Source organism: Etheostoma spectabile, chromosome 17 (genome assembly GCF_008692095.1).
Source record: "Etheostoma spectabile isolate EspeVRDwgs_2016 chromosome 17, UIUC_Espe_1.0, whole genome shotgun sequence".
NCBI classification, from domain to species: domain Eukaryota; kingdom Metazoa; phylum Chordata; class Actinopteri; order Perciformes; family Percidae; genus Etheostoma; species Etheostoma spectabile.
In genome coordinates, this window is record NC_045749.1 from 21,652,367 (window position 1) to 21,676,370 (window position 24,004).

The 24,004-nt window shown below is 38.9% G+C and overlaps 2 protein-coding genes across 5 annotated transcripts in view; one reads left to right on the forward strand and one right to left on the reverse strand.

Annotated features, from left to right (window-relative positions):
- Nucleotides 1-20,923, reverse strand: haao (3-hydroxyanthranilate 3,4-dioxygenase). 2 transcript variants are annotated; one of them, XM_032542148.1, is made up of 12 exons: nt 20,911-20,923; nt 16,143-16,144; nt 6,636-6,741; nt 6,335-6,413; nt 5,075-5,158; nt 4,710-4,816; nt 3,680-3,769; nt 3,525-3,568; nt 3,007-3,152; nt 2,272-2,340; nt 786-868; nt 1-366 (listed from the first exon to the last, which is right to left on the reverse strand). In XM_032542148.1, exons 3-12 carry the CDS (start codon nt 6,722-6,724, stop codon nt 294-296), a joined length of 864 nt encoding a protein of 287 aa, XP_032398039.1. In that variant the 5' UTR covers nt 6,725-6,741; nt 16,143-16,144; nt 20,911-20,923; the 3' UTR covers nt 1-293. The 2 variants fall into 2 exon arrangements, with proteins under 2 accessions (XP_032398039.1, XP_032398038.1); XM_032542147.1 differs by lacking the exons at nt 16,143-16,144; nt 20,911-20,923 and having other exon boundaries at nt 6,636-6,831.
- Nucleotides 8,883-24,004, forward strand: part of papolg (poly(A) polymerase gamma) — a 20,486-nt gene continuing 5,364 nt past the window's right edge. Inside the window, exons 1-18 of one of the 3 annotated variants that reach the window (XM_032542128.1) lie at nt 8,883-9,266; nt 10,006-10,164; nt 10,450-10,516; nt 11,400-11,481; nt 15,108-15,217; nt 16,009-16,062; nt 16,428-16,539; nt 17,089-17,178; nt 18,563-18,701; nt 18,829-18,901; nt 20,368-20,488; nt 20,666-20,750; nt 21,800-21,853; nt 21,935-22,054; nt 22,430-22,539; nt 23,137-23,258; nt 23,394-23,551; nt 23,780-23,880. In XM_032542128.1, coding sequence (XP_032398019.1) covers nt 9,250-9,266; nt 10,006-10,164; nt 10,450-10,516; nt 11,400-11,481; nt 15,108-15,217; nt 16,009-16,062; nt 16,428-16,539; nt 17,089-17,178; nt 18,563-18,701; nt 18,829-18,901; nt 20,368-20,488; nt 20,666-20,750; nt 21,800-21,853; nt 21,935-22,054; nt 22,430-22,539; nt 23,137-23,258; nt 23,394-23,551; nt 23,780-23,880 — 1,774 coding nt within the window. In that variant the 5' untranslated portion in view covers nt 8,883-9,249. Of the gene's footprint in view, nt 9,267-10,005; nt 10,165-10,449; nt 10,517-11,399; nt 11,482-15,107; nt 15,218-16,008; nt 16,063-16,427; nt 16,540-17,088; nt 17,179-18,562; nt 18,706-18,828; nt 19,564-20,367; nt 20,489-20,665; nt 20,751-21,799; nt 21,854-21,934; nt 22,055-22,429; nt 22,540-23,136; nt 23,259-23,393; nt 23,552-23,779; nt 23,881-24,004 lie in introns of those variants that run through there. The other 2 variants (XM_032542129.1, XM_032542130.1) reach the window with 2 other exon arrangements.

Sequence of the window (24,004 nt, forward strand, 5' to 3'; positions counted from 1 at the left end):
GTAATTGGGAAAATGTGTGTTTAAATGACACATTTCCAGATTTTATTATTGGATTTCTCTCATGGGTAAAGATATATTTACATGATATGGTATATAACTATGACAAAGTGCAATTTACAGTTTCATTATCAACAGTTTAAGGTGTAATCGGTCAATATTCACTTTCATTAACATTAAGCAGAAGTGAGTGCTTTTCACTTACTTACTACAAGTGATTTCATTATATTGAGTTCTCTTCCCTACTTCTTCAAAATACTACATATTCAATGTGTGTGTGACTTGGCACGTGGTGGTCAGGGTCTCTTCCGCTCAGGGTTTTGGACCACAAACAGGGCCACGGTCCCCTCCTCTCTCTGCCACAGGTACCTACACAAGAAGAAACCACTTTCATTTTTTTGAGGCCAAATTACCTCAACTAGATCTGAATTGCAACACTTTTACATAATAATGTGTACATTTATGGGAAGAGTTTGTCATTTATTGTTAGTAGGGAGTGTGGATTTGTGGCTGGAGAGATGCCACTTCACCTCCTGGACACTGCCAGGTGCTGTTGAGCAAGGCACTGTACCCCCCCCCCAACCGCTCAGGGCGCTGGTTCAGCTGGCAGACCACTCACTCTGACATCTCTCCATTAGTGCATGTACAGATCCTGAGCATGTGTGTGTGTGTAGTTCAGGACTGTGTGTGATAACTAACAAAGTGTGGACACAGAGTGAATTGTAATTTCCCCATTGGGGATCAATAAACGGATTTAAAAAAAATTTTAAATTAAAACATTGACTCACTGGACGTGTCCAGGGATGAGTACACTGTCTCCTGCAGAAAGAGTGAACTCCTGCTCGTTCATAGTAACTCTTGAGGATCCCTCCTGAGAGAAAAGAAGACGAGAAAGAGTATAGTTATTACCAAAGGTTCCAAGTAGCACAATACAAATACTTTGTTACCTTACTTAAGTAGAACTTTTGGGTAACAATACTTTACTGAAGTAATTATTTTACAGCAGATTTTTTACCTCTACTACTTACATTTTCACGCAATCATCTGTACTTTCTACTTCTTCTGTACTTTCGTTCCAGGTGTCATTGTTCAAAATAACAACAACTTATCCAGATAAATTGCGCCATGCGGATGGACTCAATCCGTTGCATTCCTGCTGCTAAGCTAAGCTAAGCTAGGCTAAGCTAAGCTAAGCTTGGATATACATTTACATTCCAATAAAGGCCAATGATGACATGCCTCTAAAGCTTGACTTTTTGCACCATTACAATACTCATAGGCAACTAGTCCTATCTTCCGCTCCATGAAACCCATGTTAATGCTCAGTAGTACACATACAGTACACGGTTCTTAGATGTATTTGCATTATACTAAAATGTGATCATTTTCAATGGGCATAACTGAAACAGGTGCATCCCAATTATTTCAACATTAACATTTTAATATAACCCTATAGTCATTATGGCGTTGTTTATTTATAGGCCCCTCTGTGCTTTTGTCCTTAATGGCATTTTTTCCCCCTTACATTACTTTTACTTTTATACTTTAAGTAGTTTTCAAACCAGTACTTTTACAACTTATACAACACTTTAACTTTTATTCTTGTTTTATCTGTTTTTCATTTTCATTTTCAAACTGTTTATTCTTGTGTTGTATCTGTTCTTTTTTTTTTTTTACGGTTTTTTAACTGTTTTGTGTAAAGCACTTTGAATTGCCCTGTTGCTGAAATGTGCTCTACAAATGAAACTGCCTTGATTTGCCCTGTTTTTTACTTGAGTGAAAAGCTGGAGCTGATACTTCTTTGATACGTCTTTTTAAACCCTAGAATCTATACTTTTACCTGAGTAATGAATGTGAATTTTTGACACCTCTGGTTATTGCCAAGCGGCAACTTCTGGGGCGGAAAAAAGAAGCCCGTGCAGAAGTGCCAAAAACTCAACAAAAAAAGGGTCAATCACTATAGATGTTATGTATGTTAAAATGATCAATTTTACAATAGAAATAAACCTGGTACAAAACATTTTGGTTCTATGGCTAAATACCCCCTTTATGACAATTAAAGTATATTCAAGCTTAACGTTCTGCATAATTAAGGGCACGTCCACTTTGAGTGACAGGTTTTTTTGGACTTCACGGAGACTACATCCTTATGTTATACAGTTTATGGTTATTACACATAGGGACAGACATGGATATATAGGACAGCAGCATCTAAAACAGCACTGAGCAACTGGTTGGACATGTGAAGCGACAGAAAAGATTTAGTGAACATACCAGTTGCCAAATCCACGCATCACTTTGCCGCACTGTTGTCTCTGTCCTCCCAGGTCCAAACACTATTGCCTGTCATGGTCATAAGAACATTATTAAATCTCTTCCATATCACCATCCTCATCAATAATCAATAATAGTCATTTTAAAGGTCCCATGGCATGAAAATTTCACTTTATGAGGTCTAATGCCTGTGGTCCCCCAGTGACTAGACTTCAGATAGAGCATTAGGGGACCACTAAGGTCCATATAAAAGAGACTTCAGATACAGTATTAGGGACCACTAAGGTCTATATAAAAGAGACTTCAGATACAGTATTAGGGGACCACTAAGGTCTATATAAAAGAGACTTCAGATACAGTATTAGGGACCACTAAGGTATATATAAAAGAGACTTCAGATACAGTATTAGGGGACCACTAAGGTCTATATAAAAGAGACTTCAGATACAGTATTAGGGACCACTAAGGTCTATATAAAAGAGACTTCAGATACAGTATTAGGGGACCACTAAGGTCTATATAAAAGAGACTTCAGATACAGTATTAGGGGACCACTAAGGTCTATATAAAACCAACCAAAAAGCACCATGTCATGGGACCTTTACAGTAGTCTAAAAGAGGCAAAACTATAATTGAAATCAGCCACGATCTGCTCAAATAATAATTGAACGAGATTACAAATGTGAGCTGAACAAGCCTTTATGAAAATACATCTGATATGACGATTCACAGTACCTCTGTCTCAAACTGAGCTCCGAACATGTCGACGGGCCTGCCGCTGGCCAGGGACGGCCTCTGTTTGTCCAGCCAGTCTTTAAAGGAGAAGGGCAGCATCACGTTCAGGGGGTTCATCTGGAACGGAGGTTCTCTGAAGACTTCATCTGTTCATCCAAAGATGAAGAAGACCACGATGTCACCAGTTGAACATTTACGTTTCGATACATACATAAAAAACAGGAATTCAGTTCAATTTCATTTACAGAATCAAATCATAACAAGAGTTATCTCAAGACACTTTACAGATAGAATAGGTCTAGACCACACTCTATAATTTACAGAGACCCAACCATTCCAGTAATTTCCCCAAGCAATTAGTGCGACCAGAAACCTGGGACAGACCCAGGCACTTGGTAGGCGGGGGCCGGTTGGGGGTGTAATGAATGGTGGCAACAACGGTCCCAATAAAAGATATTGAAACACGGACTAGAAATACTAGTTTGTAGTAGTTCACAAGAAAGTTCACAACAACTCACTTGGATCAGGCCTTCCTGTTTTGCCCTGCTGTGATGTCATGAACCTGCAAGCACAAAAATCAACCAACAACAACAAACTGGATTATTAAAACAAATAACCTGATCTGTATGGACTGGTTGTAAGTGTGCAATGTCGACGGGAATATGACTCTTACTCTGTGATTATTGGCAGCAGCTGGGTTCCAAGATCCTCACAGTAGAACCATCTCTCGAATAGGATATCAGTGGTGTTGTCCACATAGTACCTGAAGGCACCAACATGTTGTTAATGCTGCTCTTACATACAGTATATGTCGGTTTTGTTACTTTCTCCATGAATTTTATGGGGGTTTTGGACACAGTGTACTTCTGGGGTACATAGGAAGTCTTTGTATAGCAAGTCATAGTTTAGCATATAGTTTTTTTCCACTGATTTGATGCATTTGTGCCAACTGTTTTCTAATACTACAAATGCAGGGATCCTTTCAAATGTCTTATTTCTGGTTCTTTTCACAAAGTCTCTTTACTTTTTACACAACTACCACATAGAAAATGTCTCTTCTGCTCACAATTTTTACTTTAAACTTGTTAAATAAGAGGTCTGAGCGTTAGTAAGCAAATCTAAGAAGATCCTTCTTCCTCAAAAAAGCAGTAAAAAATATTTAGTAAATTTGATTTGAGTGTTGAGAGGACGGTCGCTTTTCTCTTCTTGCTCTTGGGGGAATTACTAGAATTGTTGTTTTTTTGTAAATTATAGTGTGTGGTCTAGACCTACTCCATCTATAAAGTGTGTCAAGATAACTCTTGTTATGAATTGTTACTATAAATAGATTTGAACTGAATTTTTGTTGTTCTGTCCGGAGTGAGGAGTATTGTTCTTACATATTTTTCTTTTTAGACACATGTATATGATATTGAAGATTGCATTAAGAATTGTTTTGAGAACACCTTTTGGAGCATGCGGTTGTGTTTTGCCAGAAGAAACACAGCGTTGGTGTTTGTGCAACTTACACTCTTAGAACTGCTCTTTCAAACAATGCATCAGAACAATAGAGAAAGACTGAAACTCTAAAGTTTGGGTTTTTATTGTGCCATTTAGTGATTTGGTTCATTTGTCAGGTTTGTTTTTATTTGTCCTGCATTCCCTGCTTATATCTTCTTATAAATATGTGAGAAGAGAAGAGAGAAGGAGATAAAGTAGGCAACCTCAGGCAGTCGGTCTCAGTCAGCAGCCGTCTCCTCTCCACCACCAGTCCCACAGTGTTGGCCTGTCTCTGGGGGGAGTGGGGGATCCGGGCTGGCAGAAGGAACATCTACAAATGGAGAAGAAATGAATCAATGAGACAAAGTTCATCACACACTTACAAAGGTGCACTGGAGCATTGTAAATGGGACCAGTCTATTTCCAATAGAAGAAAATCCTACACCATTGAACGGAGCAGTGATGAGTTAACTGTACCGCCTTAAGTTAGATTTTATACACACCGTAGTAATATTATAATGTACTTATTATGAATATACAACAATGCTAAAGAAGAAAAAACAGTATACAAAAGCATGTCAGAGCTCACCTCGCCCTCCTTGATGTGCACATCCTTGTGTTTGCCATTTTCGATCAACTTTAGACACATGTCCCCCTTCACCTGGTAGAAGAGCTATTTTAAATAGAGAATGGAAGAAGAAGAAGAAGAAGAAGAAGAAGAAGAAGAAGAAGAAGAAGAAGAAGAAGAAACATTGTTAGATTAAAGGGGAACTACAGGGATCTTACTGTACATGACAGTCTGTTTACAAGTGTTAGGGAGTACTATATGTGAAAAAATGGCTTTTTTGTCTCCAGAGGAAGCTGTGTGAAGTCAGTTGGGGGGGGGGGGGGGGGGGAAGAAGTCAGGTGCAGATCTTTGCATCCCACTGCTCATCTGTACTTGCAATGTCGGTAATGTAGGCGCCAGGTTTTGACAAAAAAGAAAAATGACTATATCCCTGATTACATAATTGTATTGATTGTGTTAGCAGACATTATTAAAGACACATCTAGAGCAGAGATCTTCAACAGGGGGTCCGGGACACCTAGAGGGTCCTCAGACTTAGTGGCGGGGGGCTGATGGAAAAAACATATGTATTTTTGAAACTTTCTTATTTGAAACATTAAGATAAATTAGCCTATTTGTGGAAAAAAAAAGATTTGCACATTGAAGATAAGCTTAAGCCACTTTGGTTGACATACAGTCCAGCTTAAAGGGTCACTGTGCCATCCATATGTATGTATGGTGCATAAATAATATCCATTTATTTCATTTATTCTGCCAGTTAACATTGCAACTCAATTGTATACACTATATGCTGTAGGGGGTCCCTACTCGGTCTCTATTTCAGCTAAGGGGTCCCTGGCCTAAAACCTGTTGAAGACCCCTGATCTAGAGGATAGTGCAGATACTGAACATAACTCAAAAAACTATTACTCAAGTATAGCGGAGAAACAACTTGTTACATATTTCTTGTGCCTGTCACCTGACCATCCTCTAAAATTCAAAATCCTGGCAGCAGGATGCCCACAACAGTGTGTGTGTGTGTGTGTGTGTGTGTGTGTGTGTGTGTGTGTGTGTGTGTGTGTGTGTGTGTGTGTGTGTGTGTGTGTGTGTGTGTGTGTGTGTGTGTGGTTTGTGTGTGTGTGTTTGTGTGTGTGTGTGTGTGTGTGTGAATTTAGTGACACATTGACTCTCAAATAGCTCTCCTCCTACTGATGTGCAGTTGCTTGTATTTGGAAATTTGCATTACATAATCTATGGTGAAAGAAAGACTTTGTGCAGAATAAATCAGTAAATGTCTCTCACCTCCTCCCCTTCTTCTATGTGATAATCCTTCCTGGTATTAGGACCACCAACAAACATGATATTCAACTGGGAAAAGTGCCTAAAAGAAAGGTAAAAAGACGAGTGTGTACTCACATATCCTCAAATATTCAGTGGAAATCTCTTAGTTGGGTTAGGGTCTATGCACCAAAAGTAATTTCCATCTTTTTTAATCACTTTAAAACTTGTTTATCACACATTGTTATCCAAGTTGCAAAGAGGAAACCACCGTAATTACACACACATGTAAGAATGTGGCTGATGTGAAAGTGAAATTACTCACATGAGCTTGTTGCACACTGGTGGCAAAAAAGCATTCTTGTTCTCTGCAATCCAGTTTTCCACATTTAAAACAGGAGGTATGTTGCTCATTTTTCAAACCGATTGGGCTGCAGTGTAATGTTTCTCTGACAGTTTGCTGGTCTGACTAGTTTAAACAAAGCGACTGACACTGAAAGTCCAAAATGCAGAAGTGAGGGTTGGCCAATAGGGGAGGAGTTCAGATTCCTGTAGACATAAAAGGTTGCTTGTACTTGTACTTTCATAATGAGTAACACAATGTTGTCATGCAGTGACTCTGCAGACCTATTGGAATCCATTGCAACACTCGTGAAGTCAAGCTGGAAACAAATAGAAAATGTAACCCAGGGGCATGGGGCTGAAATAAGAACATTTAATATTGGGCAATATAACCGACAGAAAACAGCTAAAAAATGCTCAAAATAGGGATGCAATTGAGTATTTTATTAAACATTAACTTTTACTTAGCCTACCATGAATTGTTTAATGTAAATGAATACAGCACATCAAAGGTTGAACCACATTTCGAAGACATATTTGGTTATAAAACAGTGTTGAGAAAAGAATACACAGACCAATTCCAACCAAATGACACATTTGAATTCAATCAAATGCAATCAAATTTATTTAAAGTGTAAAATCCGCATTAAACCCTTTAACAGACAGCAGCAAAACAATTGAACAGCAATAAAGCAGTAATAGTGAACTATAAAAACCAGCAACATATACATAATATACCGTTACTATTTATTATCATTATTGTATATTGCTATATTACTCTGAGACACCACATGCTGCACTAAGTGCAACCTGCAAAATTGGTTTATTTACATTTTATCATACTATTTAAGCAGTTGCATATTTTTGTATTCCCAACTTGTATATATTCAAATGTTTGTTCTTATTTTTTATTCCTATTATTATTATTTCATATATATATTGTGTGTATGTATATTGTATCCTAGGTCATTTATATTCATATTCTGTGCTGTGGGACTGATTTTAATGCCATAACACCATAATTTCCCAAGTTTTGGGGATCAATAAACACCTCTATATATATATATATATATATATATATATACATATATATATGTGTGTATATGTTGTGTTTGGCTATGTATAATAAGGAGAGGTGGGTTTTCAATCAGTTTACACCGTTTCTAGCCACTGGAGGAACTCATATTAATGTTAAAAAACTTTATAAAGTGACATTTTCATGCCATGGGACCTTTAAACAACCACACGTTACAGTCATGTTTACCAATATTATGTATAACCAGTTGGTCCACATCTGTCCATTTCAGTTATTAATTGTTTGCTTTACAAAGGCTGTGTTCCACACAAAAGTTCAGAGGTTTGACAAGGACTGTATGATCAAGATTGATGATCAAGACTATGTATTTTATTTTATTTAAAAACCAGGTGTAATGATTTAAAATGCCCACTGGACAGCGCTGTCCGCCCTGCCATGGTTATACATTTTCATCACTGTTGAGTCAAACATTTGGAGAAAAAAAAAAGTTTCCAGGAAAAGTTCAACACTGGAACAACTTTCATAATCCCTTGTTTACAGTGCAAGTTGAACCATTTCACTTCAACACACAACAGACAACAGACAAACACTTTTGCAGGTATGCTAACCCATTCACATATACTTGTGTATATATTGTTCTAGAAATATGTATGGGGAACTTTCCTTATGATCATTTCTTAATGCAAATCAAACCAGCTATTAGGCTAACTGAAATAAAACCATGCCAATCTCTAGGTATGGTGAAGGGTATGTGATGATGATGATGTGTGTGTGGGGGGGGGGGGGATTTTAATTCCAAAGGCCAAGGGAACTTTATCAGGATGCATAGTATCCTGATCCATAAAATAACTGGCCTTTAATAATAAAAATGTGCCTGCCTCTATGGGAATTTAACATAGTGGTGTGTATACGTATGCCCCCTGTATTTTAAGGAAGAACGTGTATTTATTTATGATACATTATTCATTCACAAAGAAAATTGGTGGCCTTAAAAGGTTGAATTTTCCCAAAAGATATCCTCTTTTTAATTAACTTTAGCATGGGGGTGTAAACGTATTCTAGCCACTGTCTCTGTATCTATTGTTGCAGCTAGGCTAGCTGTGCTCGAGTGTGTTCCATTTGTACCATCATGCATCAGAGCAGCTTCAGGCCTCGGTGGTCACGTGATTTGGGGCCTGCGAGAGGCGGTGCCTCCCGGCGATGGTTTGCTCAGCGTGCTGCGCAGACGTTGTCCCGACAAATGCCGTTACATTTGTAGTTTTGAATAAATATATAAAAACAAGTCCTAAACTATTAAACGCGTGTCAGGTGCTAGGCTCCAACCAAGTCCTGCGCGTTTTGTGGAGGAATTAGATATGAGTGTTCTTTCAGGATTACGCGCTGATACGTTATCTTATAAGAAGTGATTCCGGTTCAGGGGGAAGGTTTGAACTGCTCTCTGCAAAGTGACCATTGTTGTAATCAGGTCGAGGCTGTTATCATTTTCACTTGCTGACTTTCTTAGTTTCTTTTTTTTTACGGGATTACAGCGGGAAAAAACGTACAAGCTTTTTAGAGTGACATGAAAGAAATGTCGAGGTAAGTCATGCATGCGGTACATTTTCCATTTGTGGACTTTTACGGTCGCGTTTTAGAGAGTCCTAAAGAATAGGCTAAAAGCTAACGTTAGCCAACTGTCACAACAACCAAACAAGGCCTGCAAGCCACCGTTTGTTGGCTAGCTCGTTTGTTTGTTGTTGGGTAACTATGGTGTAAATATGCTTACCAAAATGAAATTTTTTAACTCGTTTTTATTTGAGAAAATGTCAACCCTTAAACATGTCTAACCGGAAAGCGAGTCATTAGTTAAACCAATTCTTCCGTAGCTGCCAGCTAACGTTTGCTAATTTAGCCAATTTGTAAGCGCTTCCAGCCTGTTTGTAGCCTCTCGGCTAACGATCGTTCGCCGCCAGCTCTAATAGTGACCTAACGTTAGTTCATTTCAAACACGTTTCTATAATTTTAGTTAACTCTGTTTTATTTAGATTTGCACACTACTGTGGGGTTATTAATAAGCTTGTTGCGTGTTTACACATGGGTTCGCGGTAAAAATAGAAAGGTCGGGAACATAAACTAGCAACTAGCAAAGCATAACCCTAGCTACAATAACTGACAGCTAAATGCCTTCACCTTGACTTGGTAACTTTAAGCAAGTCATTTTTTACGACGGGGTTTGAGAAACCATGACATGGAAAAAATACCGTAATAACGTGAAGTGTCGTGTTGTAGCTGTCATTTCATGTGTTGCTCCTTGTTCCCATGTCTGTTCCCCTTGCAGCACCATGCCTGGTGGGCAGCAGCCTCAGAAACACTATGGCATCACTTCTGCCATTAGCCTTGCACCCCCACGAGAAATAGACCACCAGTACACCAACAAGCTCTGTGATGCTATGAAACCTTTTGGGGTGTTTGAAGATGAAGAGGAATTGAACCATAGGTAAAGAACATAACTTATTATTTTATATAAACCACAACACAGTTATGGGTCATCTTGACTGCATACCCTTCATTGCAGCAATCACAGCTACACTTATAAAGGGTGCACACAAACACTTGGAATATAATGCACCAAATATATGCCGTATATATGTGTTGATGCTTGAATGCACACATTAACATCGACTGGATTGTGTGGTTTATGCATATCATTTTCTTTCTCACTATTTAATTAGTGTTGTGAATTGTGAATAAAACACCCACTAAAAGTTGAATCTCTTTTCAGACTTGCAGTCCTTGGGAAGTTGAATAACTTTGTTAAGGAATGGATCGCAGAGATCAGTGAATTAAAGGTGGGTTCTGTTGTGTTAAATGCCTTCTAAGTGCAAATAGTTATTCAGTGTTACCCACACATTGACTAATTTGTGGCGGTGCGCCACACAATCGACACTGGCTGCCACACACTGTTTCATAATTTTTTGTTTTTAATGCTATTTAAAACTCATTCGTTCAGATGCATTTCTTTTCCCTTCTCGTCTCCGTCTGTCGCCATGAAAACAGTGTTGCTAACTTAGCAACTTTGTTGCTAGATTTAGCGACTTTCAGACCCCCCTAGTAAGTGCGCTCGCCCCAAGTTGGCTAAGTCCTGCAGCGGCCCGGGTTTGAATCCAGCTTGCTGCCCTTTGCTGCGTGTCATCCCCCATCTCTCTCTCCCCCTTTCACTGTTGTCCAATGTCTATCTATCTAATTAAGGGGAAAAACAAAACAAAAATAATCTAAAAAAAATTGGACGTTATTGTCCAGTGAGCATGTAATGTTTTTGTCTCCTGTGGCCGCCAAAACAGTCACCTCTTTCTGAATCTGTTTTGTGAGGAGCAGCCCTCTCCCTCCCCATGTGCATAGGCAGGTAGAAAGGGGAGTAGGGACAGGGTGCGGGGGCCGGTGTAGGTAGGAGAGACAGCTGGACGCAACAGTAGAAAGACACAGCTGAGCTGTCCTGGCCTTGGGCAACCCAGCCTTCTTTGAGAATTCTTTGATCTTTCCTATATTGAATTTGTGATTATTTGGCTAAATATTTCGACGTCACACATGTCCAAATCTGTAAGAAACACTGGTTATCTATGATGCATTATGGAGTGACTATCAAATCAGAGACACAATAAAGCTATTGTTATGCAATAAAGAGAAAACATCACACTAATCTGATTACACTGTATATGCTTTTCTCCTCTACAGAACCTCCCACCATCCGCTATAAGCTGTGTTGGGGGCAAGATATTTACATTTGGTTCGTACAGACTTGGAGTGCACACAAAAGGTATATCTACTCATTACAGCTACATCATCACCATCAAATCACTATTTTATACCTGGACGTTGTCTGACAGCATGGGACTTTAATGACCACTACTGTGTGCTTGGCTACATTGGCATTCAGAAGGAGCAAATGGAGATAGACGTATCAGAACAGTTCTGCGACACAGCACTCAACCCTGTCTGAGCAGGCATATCTTGTTGTTTTTGAAAAGCTCAGTTCACCCTGACCACACTAAAGCACAAGGCTGTTATTGTCAGATTCCTCTGCTTTTGAGAGTGCTTTCAAACGACTAGTTTCTGGGTCTGAAAGCTGTGTGAACATTGGCTTACTGTCGATTTGAAACCATTAGTGTGAATGGGGATGAGTAAATCCTTTTAACAACAAACACAAGGAGATCAAAAGAAACCATTTTTTTCATTCTTAAATATACTTTCATAACAAAGAAATAAATAGCTTAGTTTTTCTGTTTTTGCTATTTGTTGTGTGACTCCATTAAGTTATTACGTATACAATAATTTAAATATATTTTTAGAAAAATCCATCAAACTGCATAGTGTTTTTCCATGAATCTGAGTAAGGATGTTCCAAGCTAACCAGCAAAATTGATAATTGTGCTTGATCAATTTTCAATGTTTTGTTTATGACAACCTGTTGCAGATCTGGTCAAATCAAATGTGAAAACTGGCACATTATGTTCTATTAAATCAGTTAAACCTATATATCCCATATCACAGGTGTGAGCATGTGGACTGACACATGAACAGGGGCTAAAGCTTCTGTTCACAGTATATACAGAGACACGTGTAGGCCAGCACAGTGAACTGAGCTGTTAGGAGTACAATCAAAAGTCCCTCTCACAGGCGACACCCCCACATTGTTTGCTGTTGTTTACAAAGAGCATTTGAATCTTTGTATTTGGGACAGGCTGGAGATAAAGAGAAGCTGTCCAAACATTCCTGTTGCAGGTCATTGTCTAAATTATGGCTGGGCAAAATGGCCAAAATCTTTGTTTCCCAATTTAGGTCATTTCATATCTTCATAACATATATTCACATGATATACATATCATAATATTACATGTTTTCTGGTAATTCTAATAAAATGGAACATATGACATACTCATACTCCTGTGTGGATTAAATACTTTCACATGAAATTACTGTTTTTTTTTTTATTTAGAACTTTAGTGAAAAAATGAACAAAATGTTTAAGTATCAGAATGTAAAGGTGGGGACACCCCACGGAGACAGTTTGGCACCCTAGTTTTGTGCGGTATGTCCCTCACCGTCGCCACTATCAACCCTATCGGCTTTATTTTGGCCGATTGATCACAAAGCTGTCAGTGAGAGGAATCACTCCGATTGGCTGCACAGCTTAAGCAAATTAGTGCACAAGAAGAAAAAGTCAAAGGGCACACAGAAAGTTCTTATTACCTTTCATCTTGATCTAATCACTCTAATACACATGGGGCTGTCAAAAATGGCCGTATAGTTCATACTATTTGAATATTTATTTATGCACTTTATGTCCATAAGAGGGCAAACACGATACATAACTACTTGTATAGTTTATTTCAACGTAAACATGCCTTTTTAAAAGGTCGCCATACCTACACATTACAAAATAAGCTAATAAAATAATGTTCTCTACCGTAAAACTTAATTAAGATTTTTAGAATTTAAAGCTTTAGCTTTTTTGATATTAATGAACGTTACATTCAAGCCATTGTCAAATGAGCATTAATGGGAGTAACACTTTACAAAAGTAACGCAATACAGTAGTGTATTCCTTTTTGCTGTAATGCAGTAATATAACGCATTACTAATAAAATGTCAATACTATTATACCTCTCTGGATGTTTCAGTAGTACTATGTTCAGAAGATTATGTCGTCCAGTGACTTTTGCACACAAAAACCCAAGTGAAGATAATTACCTCTTCTCAAGAGTCAAACATGTTTCTAATCCTCCATGGCTAGTGGCTACTAGCAACTGCGTGGGGGTGCGTGTGTGATCACGTAAGGCTTGTATCATGTGGATGTACAGACAGCGTTGTCATTACTTAGAATCCCTCATGGGGGAGAAGGAAACTACGCACTATAGCTTTAAGAAACTTAGTAAATACTATAGATTTCTTCTTTCTCCCTTTGCATCATGGTTGGTGCTAGACTGAGAGTTGGGCCAAGCTAGCTGACTAGCCGGCTGGCCACTGAATTTAGTGAACTGTATCAGACTCCCTTAGCTTTTTTATTATTTTTATTTAAAAAGCTGGGCAATATACACTATCTACTACTATATTAGCTTCAGCCAGGCAGAGAGCAGCTTTCTGCGGTGAAAAATGGCCGGGAGACGTGATAATGTTGCGTTAAACGGGTGATTTAGTTTGTCTTTGCAAAGAACAGAGATGCTGTATTTTCAGTTTTACAGCTGATTGTCTTATTTTGTTGACAAGTTGCAGATGGCGTCTGGAGAGGATGTGGAGTACTTATTGTTTACTGTTCATTGTGTACATCTTACTTTACACACTTCAGGGGTTTTGTTTTGCTTTTCCCTCCATCGTAACGAACCGTGATTCTATAGTCATATCAGCCAGCCATAATCTAACAAGTGTTATTGTAAGCCTACTTTACATTTGTTAATACATAATTGTTTTCATTTTAATGAAGGAACAAATATAGTAATGAATCCCTTTTGTGTAATTGTGTTCTGACATTTTTTCAGCATTTCATAATTTCTCAGTTATTATAGAAGATATATATTTCACGGTAAATACTAAACTAATATTTGGGACCCCACTATCGGAATTTGATTTCACATCTACTTCTGAAGTCTCGGGACATTTTCAGCAGAATTAAAGACACTGTTAATGTTACACAACCATTACTATGGAGAAATAGTTATGGAGTCAGAGCATCAGATGGGAGATTTACACTCACCTCTAGTCCTGTCAGCTTTGTAAACAAATATTTGAAATGGTTTCATTTTGACTTGCCTTTTTACACGGTTCACTAGAAGTCATGAGTCTAGAGATAAAAAAAAATAACATTTTATAGGTTTTAGCTAGGGCTGCACAGTTAATCTCAATTTAATTGAAATCACAATATGCACTTGTGCAGTATCCAAATTGCACAAGGGTGCAATATTTGTTAGAGGCAAAATATTTCAAACCCTTTTGAATGATTATTATATAATTATTGTGGTCCTGCAGAGACGTTACAGCCTAAAAAATGTTTCCCCTACAGACCAAAGAAAACATCACGCTTCAATGATTTAATTATTTTTTTAATTTTAAAATTTTCAATGAGAACGATGGTACAAAAATGATCATTCCCTCCATTATCATGAATAAAAAAAATCACAAATAACAGTCAAAATAATCCCAATTAAATATGTTGCCTCCTTAGCATTAATAGTTTGACAGTCACTGAAAACAATGTTAAAGTTGCTGCACTGACTTAAGCTGCTCTACTTGTTTATCCATTATGTGTTATCACATTAACACTCTTCAGCCTTGAATTCAGCAACTTTGTTCATTGAACTTACAGTATCAGATTGTTATGAAGTCGTCAAGTATTTAACCTACAGGGCAACACAGATTACACTGCTAAAAGTAACGTGTTTCTTCCAGGAGCCGATATTGATGCCTTATGTGTGGCTCCCCGCCATGTAGAGAGAAGTGACTTTTTCCAGTCTTTCTTTGAGAAGTTCAAACAGCACGAAGAGATCAAAGACCTGAGGGTAAGTCTTTGTGGCGTCTCTGGCCATTTCCCAGTTTCATCTCGTGAGTTTATGAAAACAGACTCTTCATTCAGAGGTCTTTTACTGTAAAAAGACAGAAGATCAACATTTTGCTTACATCACTGCCCTTGGATAAGAACTCCACTCTCTAGGAGTGAAGAGTTCACTGTATTGGAAATGCAGAGCAATACAATACCCAACATTGGTAAACATTGCTCAGTTACATTTCTATGGCTGAGTTTAAGTGAACTTTTGCTGAATAGATAGAGGTTATTATGAAGTAACTGCAGAGAGAAATACCCAAGAGCATTGCCTGTGGTGCTGGGTCTGCAGGTCATGTTAATTTCCCAAGGTGTGTCAAAATTAAAATCAATATACATACTGAAAAAGTTAGTACATTCTCATCTTGCTGATCTTATCCAAAAATTGCATAGTGGTGGCGCACTTTTATCGGTGGCTAAATGTTACTGAGAGTACCCGTGTGTTTATTGGATTTTGAAAGAGGAAAATGATAATTGAGTTAAATGTTGAAAGACTCCAAAGACATCCATAGGAGCCCACATTCCACGCTATGCTCATGTTTTCTGAATTTGAACCCGCCCTCATTACATTTTCAAAGCACTGCAGAAAGAGTGACCTGCTGGAAGCATTACTTCACATGTCTCTTTAAACGCTCTGTGTTCTTGACCTTGATTTTAACCTGATTTGTTTTTTTAATGCCAATGCCAGTCAGCTATATGACTACGTCTTGAATGTGTTGGTGATATTGTCTCTTTTGGTGTTTTCTCAAGGCTGTCGAAGACGCCTTTGTGCCAGTGATAAAATTCAAATTTGACGGAATAGAGGTAAGTCACGTTGAGATCCAAGTGTTCCTCCCAGAAATGCTGATATAAAATAAGGTGACAGAGATAAGCATCATCATAACTGCTGTTCTGCCTAAATGTGAAACCTCTGTATATGTTTGTAGTTGGCATATGAAATATTGTATTCTGCCTTTTTTCAAAATAAACACTTCTGAATCATTTAAAAGTTCATCCTTGTACTGATTTGGACTTGCGTGCCATTCCCTCAAGAAAGAGGTGTCAACCTAATTATGACAAAAAAAACACTGTATTTTGTTGTGCCTAGTATTAATATCAGGTGTCTTATGTATTTGACTCTCATTTGAACATTGAACATACTCCGCTTCATTGGTACTTTCTTTCCACAGATTGACCTGCTGTTTGCCAGACTGGCCTTGCAGTCCATTCCAGACAACTTGGACCTGAGGGGAGACTCCATCCTGAGAAACTTGGACATCCGGTGTATCCGCAGCCTCAACGGTACGCCACATGGCCTCTATGGGCTCGTACACATACAGTAGAGAAGTAATGATAGGGGTGCTGTTTTCCAGACTGAGATTTAATAAATACTAGGGTTGGGGGAAGCCAAGTATCAATCTTTTATTATATGTGTGTTGGTCAGTTTGTCTTCTTGACAACATTTTGCAAGAATAAAATTAAAGTGAGATGAACAACGGAGGAATGTATCTTTTTGGTTAAAAGAGATGTTGACAAAGTTTAATTTTGGGGATGTCATTTGAAATTGGGAATACATAATAAAATTGCAATATATCGCAGAATCTTGCAATATGTTTCAAATTGCAATTATATCTTATTGTGACCTAAGTATCATATCTTCTGGACCCCTAATGAATACAAGAGTAGGAGAAGTTTATAGTGCATTACATTTGCAGCAGCTGGTTGTGGCAGGATTATAAATATAAAACTGTAGTTTGATTTGATGAATCCTTAAACTTTCTCTTGCAGTGTACTGCATTAACTGCAATACTTTTCTCGCAGTGTCTTAGTTGTCTGGGGTTTGTCTTACAGGCTGTCGAGTGACCGATGAAATTCTGTACCTGGTGCCAAACAAAGAGAACTTCAGACTGACATTGAGAGCCATTAAACTGTGGGCCAAACGTAAGTGGTTTCAAATGTGTTTGTAATGTCGGCTGCGCTTTAACAAGTTCACTTTGTAAATTATGTCTGACTTTATTTTGTCCTTGTGTCATATAAAGTAGTTCTCTCAGTTTTTAAGTAGTAATAATAGTTTTCCCCTATGCACCGCTGCTCAAATTTCACACAATCAACGGCTCCTGCTCTCGTGTTTGACCGCGTGCGGGGACTAGCAAAACACCACACGTCTGCCTGCCGCATTCCCACAGCACGCACCCGCCACCACAAAGCAGTCAGCCTAGGGGGGAATGTATATTAAATACATAAATGATCTTTAGCTTATACTCGAAAAACCCACACTCATCGTTTGGGTGGGACAGGAGAGAAAAACGTTCTGGGTCTGGGTTTTTAAACCAATCAAAATCGTGTAATCTCGGGTAGGAACTTGTTTTTGTGGAACACTTGCACCCCGCAAAAGAAAACGTCACATACAATATTAAATGAAGTTAACCGTTTACACAATACAGTAACGTGTGCTGTTTAAATTAGCTGGATGCATGGTTAATAGGGAAAAATAATTTTCTTAGATGTATTGCTATTCTCACTAGAAGGATTTGATGCTCGATTCTGATAAGTTAATAGTTAAAAAAAAAATTAAAAAAAATATGTGTTTTTTTATTTAAAAGTTACTGTCTCCATAGAAGTACAAATCAGAAAACAGTGATGGGATAATGGACAACAACTTAGAGTTTTAGGCACGAGTGCAGGAAAAAAACACTAAAATGGCCGAAAGACAAAAAAATTAAATGTTGTGTATATACACATGATCTAATAAGACATGCATAAAATAATTAGGCAAAACATATAAAGACTGTTGATCTACTTTGTCACATCCAACCATCATACGTTTCATTTTCTAAGAAGCCAATTCTCCACCTTTAACCACGACTGAGCCTCTGACACAACTACAAAATAAAAACCTCAGTAGACAAACCTATCATTAAAACTTATGTGTGACGAATATGCTGTATGTCAAAATCTAAGCTGCTGCTGCTTTGTCTAGGAAGTAATTAGCAAATCCCAACTTATTGGTCATAAAAAGGCCCAGTTGGATAAAAATGCTGTTAACATATTCTTTCCCAATCTTAACAATCATTCCCACAAAGAATCAAGCAGGCCTGCCTTATTGCACGATCCAAATTTTCTTCAAAAATTACCATATACAGCCTGGTAGCTTTATTGTTTCCCGAAGAGAACCGATTAAGAGCGGCAACACAGAGAGCTGAAAGCGAGGGACACGGTGGATGCCAGGAATATCCTGGAAATGTGCTTTGATCCAGACTATCGGTTGGGTAACACCAATATTTTTTAGATGACTCTGCATTATTGTACTGCCCTCTGCCTGCAGGTCGTGGGATCTACTCCAACATGCTGGGCTTTCTGGGTGGAGTGTCATGGGCCATGTTGGTGGCCAGGACCTGCCAGCTCTACCCGAACGCTGTGGCTGCAACGCTGGTCCACAAGTTCTTCTTGGTGTTTTCCAAATGGTGAGCATCTCTCTTGTGCAATTACATCATATTTTTCCTGTCCACTTGATGGCAGTATTTCAAATCATTTGTTGAATGACTTATACTTCAGTATTCACATTTTACCACATTTCATTTCCATCTACAGGGAGTGGCCAAATCCTGTGCTATTGAAACAGCCTGAGGACAGTAATCTGAATTTACCTGTGTGGGATCCCAGAGTGAGTATGACACCAGTGTTTTATTTCCACATCTTAATGATGTTGGTTTGCCTCCATTTTGTATGTTTATTGCTGTGTAGACACAGGAAACACTGTCTGGACAGACGTAATCTGCTGAATTGTGAGTTTGTTGCTGTTTGAAAGTTGGCTCAACAAATAGAGTATAGGTGCATTTATTTTCTCTTATTCCATGTCTCCTCATTCCTCTGTCCTCATGTGACCCGGAAATTGATCGGGTCCTCTATCTTGAGTTCCAATGTTCTTAACTCTGCTCGGAGGAGGCTTCCCAGAGCAGCTTGGAGCAAGGAAGACTTTCTACGTGGACGTCTTTTATCAGACAGACACACTCCTTGAGTAAAAAAATGCATTAGCAATTGAAAAGCAACACAGATCTGAGCTTTGTTTAAATCCAATAAACAGTACTGTGTGCAGTATATATATTTGTTAAGAACCCCGTTACACTCTTCTTGCAGGCTATCCATTTGAATCGTCTTATCTTGACCAGGGCTTTGATATATTTGTTTTGACTGTAGTTTTGCTTTTACTGTTTCTCATTACCATAAATTTACATATCCTAGCCTACTAGCCTTTACATTCTAGCTGTTGTAATTGCTGTGTCATGCTTGTTGTGTCCCTTCAGCAATAAACTCATTTTAATTATCTATTGGTGTCGTTTCCGTTGAGTCACAGCACGGCCAACAACCACCGTGCATTAGGCAGAACGTATAGTTTTAGAAATAATTTCCCACATGTTTACCTTACTTTAAATACTTCTGTTTACTGTGAGACATGCTCATCATAATCTAGAAAAATGACATTATTGCATGGTAAAGGCTTTGCTGCTTGCAGAAATGACTCAAAGTTGGTGTCCAACAGCCCTTCAGAATACAGCTAAATAGTTCTTGGTGGTAAGGTGGCTTTCTCACATAGTCCCCCTTTTAAACAGACCACCTGGAAAAGGTCATCAAATGACATCTGATGTGACACAGATATTGACTAGGCATGTGCTATGTACTGTGTACATCTGCACGCAGTTTAGCAACAGGTGTTTTATGCATGTGTTAATCAGCTGATATTAAGGCTCAATGTGCATATATATTACAAATTAGGTTTTTGTCACGTTGGTGAACATTGAAATGAAACGGCTAAAATGAATATTGCTAACAGACTGTTGGGTACATTCTGTCTAAATGCATACTCTAATGGCAGATGCATAAGCTCCGTTACAGCCCACAGATCAAGCTGTGCACCCCTCATCAGTAACTGATGTTTGAGAGGGAAGCAAGTCTATAAAATAGATTGGGATGTACCTTGTGTGTGTGTGGGATGTGTGCCCATGTTTTATTGCCTTTCAGTAAGCGGGTGTGAAGTTTCCCTTAAAATTCAGCTTGGTGGGTGTCGGCGGGTTGGTGAAGGCTCTCATTTCTGCAGCGAAACCAATCTTGGTCCATGTGCGGTGTTTTTAGGTGAACCCATCCGACCGATACCACCTGATGCCCATCATCACGCCCGCCTATCCCCAGCAGAACTCCACGTACAACGTCTCCACGTCAACACGCACCATCATGAGCGAGGAGTTCAAATACGGTAATAGCATGACTGAAACCCAAAAGGACAAGTCTGTTCACCTGCATTTCCAGTTCTTAAAATCTTGTTTCTTGTCTATCTTGCAGAGTGTTTTAAAAAGCAACAGTGTCACTTGGAATGTTGAATTGTTAAGCATGTTATTTTATTTTTTCCCCCCACTGTGTCTGACATGAACAGGCCTCAGCGTCACAGATGAGATTCTCCAGGGGAAAGCAGAATGGTCAAAACTCTTTGAGCCACCCAACTTTTTCCAAAAGTACAAGTAGGTGTTGGATTTTGTCAGATAAACAATTGAAGCATGGTACCTATGTATTATTTACTAAAGCAAGGTGAATGAATAAAACATAGAGCTGCTTGTTCAGTCAAAACTTAAATTGGATGATGCAAGTTTTTGCTTTTTTCGACCAACTTATCGTTTTCACATTTTGGATTTGGGCCGGTTTGACTCATCCTCACTGGTCAGCAGATCTAGGTCGACTCATTTTGTTTATGAAAGTTCTGCCCACACACGTACCACAACTAGGTTTTCTGCCACATTCGGTTTGTGCTACTTTTGCACCATTGGCGCTACATTACCTGGGCTCTGGTGTGAATGGTTATAGTCAAGTACAATGTTCCACTGTGTAGCACCGCTCTGCTCAAAAGGAAGTAATAAAAAGAAAAAACACACAGAGGTAGACAGCAAATAAACATATAGTACACAGATGAAGACAAGGCAAAGAAACCTGTTGCGTGACATCCTCAGTTCCAGATCTTAATTGGCAGTACACTGATTTTGGTTTAGCAACAGGATAGACAGATGTGTAAGAGTTCTTAAACCTCATGTTGTCCTCTGGTCAAATTTGACCCGTTTTCAGTTTTTTTTTAATCACAAAAATGGGCCTTCAAAGTAAGCGCTAAAAATGTCAACATTAGAAATATCAAATAACTTTGGAAAAAAACATAAACCAAGCACCCACAACATTGAAAAAGTAGCAAAAATGTCGGGAAAAGCAATAATAGCGTTGACGGGAAGACAACACAAGGGTTAAGCCTGTTGTATCTAAACGAAGGGACTCTTAATTACCTGTTAGAAAGCAGAAGTTGGTATTCATAATTTAGGACATGCTGCTGAATCACCCCCATATAATTTACAAGGTCATTATGCCCCTAACGGTACTCTTTCAGTAAATACCGATTTGTTTTGAAGGAGGTTTTCATTCAGCTGTATGTGTTTCATCATAGATGCACCTGGGCAGGCTGTAGCGGATGTTGACATAATGCTGCAGCGTTTTGATGCTAAACAACTCTGATTTTCTCTTATGTCTGCAGACATTACATCGTTCTGACTGCCAGTGCCTCCACAGAAGAAAACCACTTGGAATGGTAAGCGTAAGATTGTACTGCAACACTGTGAAGATAACTTAACCGGCACCTCTGTGACTACATCCTGATGTTTTCCCCTAGGATCGGTCTGGTGGAGTCAAAGATCCGTGTTCTGGTGGGAAACCTAGAGAGGAATGAGTACATCACCCTGGCTCATGTCAACCCCCAGTCCTTCCCCGGGTCCAAAGAGAACCGCAACGAGTGAGTTCCGTTTTAGCCATAATTACAAACAATTCAGGGAGAAAAATCTAGGTTAGTGAAGGCCAATCCCACTAATCATTAAACATTGTTTTGGCCTTGAGTAATTGGAACAAGTTGCCTGTTTACATGTGCGACTACTGCAAGTCAGTGAGTCATGAAGTCGTCATTGGCGAGGGTTTTGTTAGTGATCATTATGCAGGGACGTGGCATTTGTTGAATGTTGCTTTTGAGAGTACTGAAAGTGTAAATGCGTTTCTGTCACATTGATTTGTTCTGCTATTGCACGCATGTTCCAACATTACGGTCTGAAATCCGCTTTAAATAAACAAACATGACTAACTGTTATGTTCATGTTGCTTCTTGTGTCCACAACAGGAACGATTTTGTGTCCATGTGGTTCATTGGGATCATCTTCAAGAAAGTGGAGAATGCGGAGAGCGTGAACATCGACCTGACATACGACATCCAATCTTTCACAGACACTGGTAGGTCCTGTCCTATCGCTTCTGCCGGTGGTCGGGGAACAACCTAGTCAAACATATTTATACAGATTTATAAAAAATAAAAAAAAGGCTGGAGCACAGGGATTTTCTAGTATACAGTACATTACTGGTATAAAACCATTCAGTATAAATGCAGTGAATTCAGATGTTCTCGGACAATTTCTGCTGTTTTGCTCATTGACAAAATGAATTAAATTAATCCACTCAGTTTAACTAATCACACGCAGCATACATTTTTTTAGTCCAGTGAGAATATAAGAAAATACAGAATACCTGTCTGTAAGGTACTTTTAATTGTATTAGCCATAACATGGTAATACGTCTAAAATCATTTTTTTTATAGGTAAACTGTCATATAGTGCTATGTTATGACTAATGTGAGTGGAGGTTCACCATGTTAAAATCTAATGGTTTTTAGGAAAATGCTATGCAGAGGAAACCTGCTGGAGCTAGGTCTAAAAATTGTCAAAATTGGAGAAATGGCCAGCAGTCAGCTGGACTAAACCAAGAAGACGGGCAAACACGTTTATTCACTCATCCCATTAGACAATTAACCCTAGCACGACATGTTCTCTGCAGTGTACAGACAAGCCAACAACATCAACATGCTGAAGGATGGGATGAAGATTGAAGCTACTCATGTGAAGAAGAAACAGCTCCATCAGTACCTTCCTCCTGAACTGGTGCAGAAGAAGAAGAGGGTGAGAGATTCCTGTGCAAGTTGGGACAAAGCCTTAATGATTTTCAAACACTGGATTGTGATTGTCTTCATATGTTTCCTCTTTTTGTTTCTTGATCGTGTTTCTGTTCGTTTCCCCCTTTCTTCCTTGCTGCAGAGCATAGCTGAGTTGAACCGCAGCTCTAACGGGGGGAGCTCTAAGCGGATTTCTCTGGACAGCAGTCACCTGGACAGCTCCAGAGACACAGACTCAGGGACCCCCTTTAGCTCCCCAGCCAGCAAACCCTCTAAGCCTGTTTCCGACACAGAGGACAGGTAGGACGCACCTCTAGACTTTTGGTGCATGTTTTTATTTCTTTTACCTGATGCAGTGTAGTGTTGTATGTGTGAATTGCATTTTATTTTATTTTTCTATCACCAGTTCTATTATAATGCATGACCAATTCTTTTTGTTGCATTATATTACTTTTTACAATGACCAGGCTCAACCCCCCCCCATATAATGCTGAGCGAATGCCTTCTGTCTCTGTTTGTATTTTGCAGCGTCAGCCCCCCCAAGCAGATTTTTGTGGAGGGCTCCCCAGCACCCAGTGCGGCAGCAGCTGCTCCAGACCAGGGCATGTCCATCCCAGTCATTGGCTCAAGTGAGTCATTTTTCCAGTGACTATTACTCTGATACTGTCATTTTCCTCTATGGGGTAGGCTCTTCAATGTTTCAGTAATTGTATAAAGAGGCATATGGCATAATTGATAGTCCTATTATCTAGC

What these genes read in the sequence shown, in the direction of transcription:
- haao (XM_032542148.1), bottom strand. Translation starts at nt 6,724, where the DNA reads ATGAGCAACATACCTCCTGTTTTAAATGTGGAAAACTGGATTGCAGAG. An exon ending in ACTGAGACCGACTGCCTGAG is followed by an intron (nt 3,770 to 4,709) that starts GTTGCCTACTTT and finishes TGGTGCCTTCAG; the next exon opens with GTACTATGTGGACAACACCA. An exon ending in AACAGGAAGGCCTGATCCAA is followed by an intron (nt 3,153 to 3,524) that starts GTGAGTTGTTGT and finishes TTGGATGAACAG; the next exon opens with ATGAAGTCTTCAGAGAACCT.